Genomic DNA, 4,244 nt, shown 5'->3' with positions numbered 1-4,244 from the left:
TGTTAATTTTACCGAAGAAATATGTTTTGTACAGCTAAACTATATGTAAGTATATTTTACATGTAGAAAAGTACAAATATTTTGTTATTTTGTCTTTGTAACAATAAATATCTGTTTTGTAATATTAAAAATCTATATTATTATTATATATGTTAAATATCATAGAGGCATCGCCTAAATTAAAAATATAAAATTAGCGTTTCAATTAAATTTAATAATAACATTATAAATGTGTCAATTTAACTTCAAATTTGTTTTTAAATTATATCAGTGTCACTTCTTGTGTTAATTTTTTACATAATATTTATTTGTTATTTTCTAACATATTCATTTTATGTTAAATTAACACAAAAATTTGGATGGCCCGTTTAGGACATGTTAAATTTAACACAAAATTTTTTACCATATATAATCTATTTAAACAGAAAAAAATATCCACTAATAAGAATTTAATACAAACATTCATTGAGATGATATTTCAAGCCAATTTAATTAACTTCAATTCAATTAATTTCAATTTAAGATAACAGTCTATGGATACAATATATGGTCATAGTGCATAAGTAAATGAAGGGAGGGAAGAGCATGGATGGAACAAATATCTCAAATAGATAGACAGCCCTAGGCCAGAATTTCTTCATTGCGCAACAACCTGTTTTGATCGTATGAAAAGAATGGCTGCGTTCAGCGGACTCAACAGTTGAGTGAGCGCTGTTATTGGTATATTCTTTTAGATCATCCAATTAGCATTTTAGATCTGGAAGAATACATCAATAGTAGCAAGCGCTCACTTAACTGTTGAGTCTCACTTAACTGTTCAGCTCCGCTGAAGCAGCCAATCACTCGCGATCGGCTTCGCTTGACCGACAAGGAGGCAACAAAGAAGGTCGGTCTGACGTACAACAAATTATTCCGCTCAGTATTAATTCGGCGTGCGAACTGTGAACAGCACATTCATCAATTCTTCATATCTTCAAGGATTCTTCCGAGGAACACGCTATAGACGAATTCATACAGATGATGAACGCATCAGTTTTAAGATCAGCCTTCCGCGAAGTACGTGAGCACGTATAGCCCAGTCTTTTTGTTCCATTAAATTTAATAAGTTTTCTAAACTGTTTTGTTTTTTTTTCAAAACCATCAAATCCAAAATTTCCCAGAATATGCAATTGCTTATTTGTATACATATCATTTGTATATTTTATTTGTACATACAATACTATACGCTATTTTACATAACTTATCTGTTCGTGATTAGCAGTCGAATTCATTTGTATTTCTTTTTCTGCAAAGCATTCTTTTAATGTTCATAATCGCGGTCACAATAAGTAGATTAATTTCTCTAATTTACTATACATTAATTTACTATACTCGCAAAATGTACTAAAATGCCAGATTTTATGTAAATTTTATGTATATTACGTTTATTATATGTAAAATTTTTATATAAAATTACAAGAGAAACAAGTATGCACATATTTCGTGGCTTACCTATACCTATAGTGATAAAATTATTTTTTCTATCGGTTTAGATTATCGTGTTTAGATTATCAATACCTTTTACCGTTTTGCATTTCCATTTTATCAAATCGACTAAAAAAAAAAAATCATGTCACAATGTTACATGATGAAATCATGGAATTAAAACATGTAAATTATGTAACGGATTGTTTCAAATCAGTACGTGATTTTTTAAAATCATGTAGTTTGAAAAATCACGTAATATTAAAAATAATTTCATTCATCATGTGATTTTATAATTATCGAATTTTAAAGAATTGATAGAAATAGAAGAAAAAAATATGTGATTTTTCAAATTATATAATTTTCAAAAATTACGTACTGATTTGGAACAATTCATTACGTGATTTATATGTTTTAATTTGGAACAATTCATTACGTGATTTATATGATTCCATGCAACTGTATGATGTAATTTTTTTCAGTAGCGGAGTATTTATATTTGCCAGTACATCGATTAATCAAAGATTAAAACAGCAATCAGAAAAAAATGTATTCAACTTATTTCGAAAATGTTTTATTTTTTCTTACTACGTCGTATATTGCATGTATATTTTTATTATATAACATATAAAATAATCAACCGCTTATTCTCTTGATGAATATGTTCAGTTTATATAATTGAACACGCTACAAAAGGCAAAGAAGCTACGCTTGTTATTCATGCTGTTTATATATTTAATAGACAAATAATTATACAGACGTTTCGACCTTTTTACATCAGGTCCTCTTCAATATAATAAAATTAACGCTACTATTTTTTTACATTTCAAAATTTTCATAAGATCGAGATCATATCGAGATTCCTACATTTGGAATATCTTCAATTGTCATAAATGAATTTATCTATAATTCCGAACGTTAAGACCATGGTACACAAAAAACTTAAGGCAGTAAGATGTAAAATTTATTCGCGTCGTATGCTTCAACATATTCCTACTTCCTCCAACTTTCTCCTACTCACTCAAACACGCTCGTTAGAGTGAGTAGAAATTATGGTAGGAACATCTTGAAGCATGTTGAAGTATGCGATATGAACAAACCTGTAAGCAGTAAGGAAATCAACATAAAACCGTTTTTTTTGGCTGAACTTTTGCATCAATTCATCTTTCTTCCTCTTCTTTTCTCCTGCAGAGAAAAGGAAAAAAGATGACTAAAGTTCAGCCAAAAAGAACAGGCCTCTTGTTAGATTGGCTACTACTTACGTTATGGCCTTATGAACTCTACTATGATGGATCAATTCACTTACTGCTTACATTTTACTGCTTAAATTTTTTGTGTATCATGGCCCTTAGTGTATATCAATGTATCAACATGAAATATCGAATGCAACGCCCGAACATTCTAACTCCTAAGATCTTGTTATGACTAGATGTTAGAATTTTTTATCTATTGCTTTATCAAAAGTAAAAATGTATAAATTGTCTTATGATTCACTTAATCTAATATTAAGAAGTCATAAAGATAAAGATCCCTCTGATAAACATTATAATATTTGGTAGACTGAACACATTAATTTTCTGCATGTACTAACATGTTTGTCTTTAGCACAGACAGTGTTAACAAAAAATCCATTGCTTCATTTGTAATTATAATAATTTTAATAAATTATAATAATAAACGTATTTTTTCTACATACACATAATTAAACGAAGCGATATTTAGAAAATGTACATTTTCTAAATAGAAAATGTATTTTTGCAGATACCGCAAACGCTGACACGAACGCGAAAAGTACATTTATGTGCATCAAGATTTAATTACCATCCAGGCCCTTTGACGCAATTTACGGATGATGAACTTATGATGAAAGAAACCGGTAAGTGTCTCAATCTCTTTTCTCGTTAGAAGTAAATGATAAAGATCGCAGTCGATCTGTAAAATCTCTTTACTATCTCACTATATATATATATATATATTTTCATATTTCAATTCGTAGTTGCTAAACTGGCTAAGGAGGAGATCGCTCCTGCCGTCCGAAAAATGGAAAAGGAGGGCAAGATAGATGATAGCGTTTTAAAAGTATTATTTGAGAATGGCGTAAGTGTGGAACAAACAATTATTTAAAGTTTAGATTTTCATATCAATTATCCCTCAATAAACGAGAAATTAAAATGGATTGAAATTTTTTTCTATCCGAAAATGCGTATTTTAAATAGCGAATATTTTTTTTGGATTTAATTCGATTTAATTGGATTCAATTAGATTCAATTGGATGCAATTACATTGAAAAACTGCATTTCCTATTCAAAATTTTTAATTGAACAGTATTCACAATTGTGTGCACAGAAAAAGCTAATATTATTTTTAGATTGAAAGGCATAGAGATGGAATTCCTATATATCTCCATGCAATTCCTATAAATAAATAAAAATGCATTCAGGATTGAAAAGCATTCATTTTAACATTCGTGAATCAATATTTTTGAAAATCTGAATTCATTTCAATTTATTTCAATTCATTCTCATTTGCTGGATATACATCTTATCATCTGTGCTAGTAAAAAGTATGAGTAAAAGCTCATAAGTTTTTCCGCTTTTTGATAACCTCTACTAATTAGTACAGACGAAAAAGATACAGCAAACATGTGTTGAAATAGGAAACTTGACGCTGGCTGGAAAGCAGAAAATGTGCTTCTTTGTGCCCATACTTTTGTACTTATATGATCATATAATATAAAAATACGAGCACAAAGAAGCATATTTTCTTTTCAACAACCAGCA

General features: G+C 29.1%; 1 protein-coding gene across 1 annotated transcript in view; it reads left to right on the top strand.

The window, feature by feature from the left end:
• Positions 1-893: 893 nt before the first annotated feature.
• Positions 894-4,244, top strand: part of LOC108690178 (short/branched chain specific acyl-CoA dehydrogenase, mitochondrial-like) — a 10,653-nt gene continuing 7,302 nt past the window's right edge. The window contains exons 1-3 of the mRNA XM_018197347.1: positions 894-1,056; positions 3,226-3,340; positions 3,461-3,561. Of these exons, the coding sequence (XP_018052836.1) occupies positions 1,018-1,056; positions 3,226-3,340; positions 3,461-3,561 (255 nt within the window). The 5' untranslated portion in view covers positions 894-1,017. The remainder of the gene's footprint in view (positions 1,057-3,225; positions 3,341-3,460; positions 3,562-4,244) is intronic.

Source organism: Atta colombica, unplaced genomic scaffold (genome assembly GCF_001594045.1).
Source record: "Atta colombica isolate Treedump-2 unplaced genomic scaffold, Acol1.0 scaffold297, whole genome shotgun sequence".
Classification (NCBI taxonomy): Eukaryota; Metazoa; Arthropoda; class Insecta; order Hymenoptera; family Formicidae; genus Atta; species Atta colombica.
Note: the sequence above shows the minus strand (reverse complement) of the source record. Positions and strands in the feature narration are given on the sequence as shown.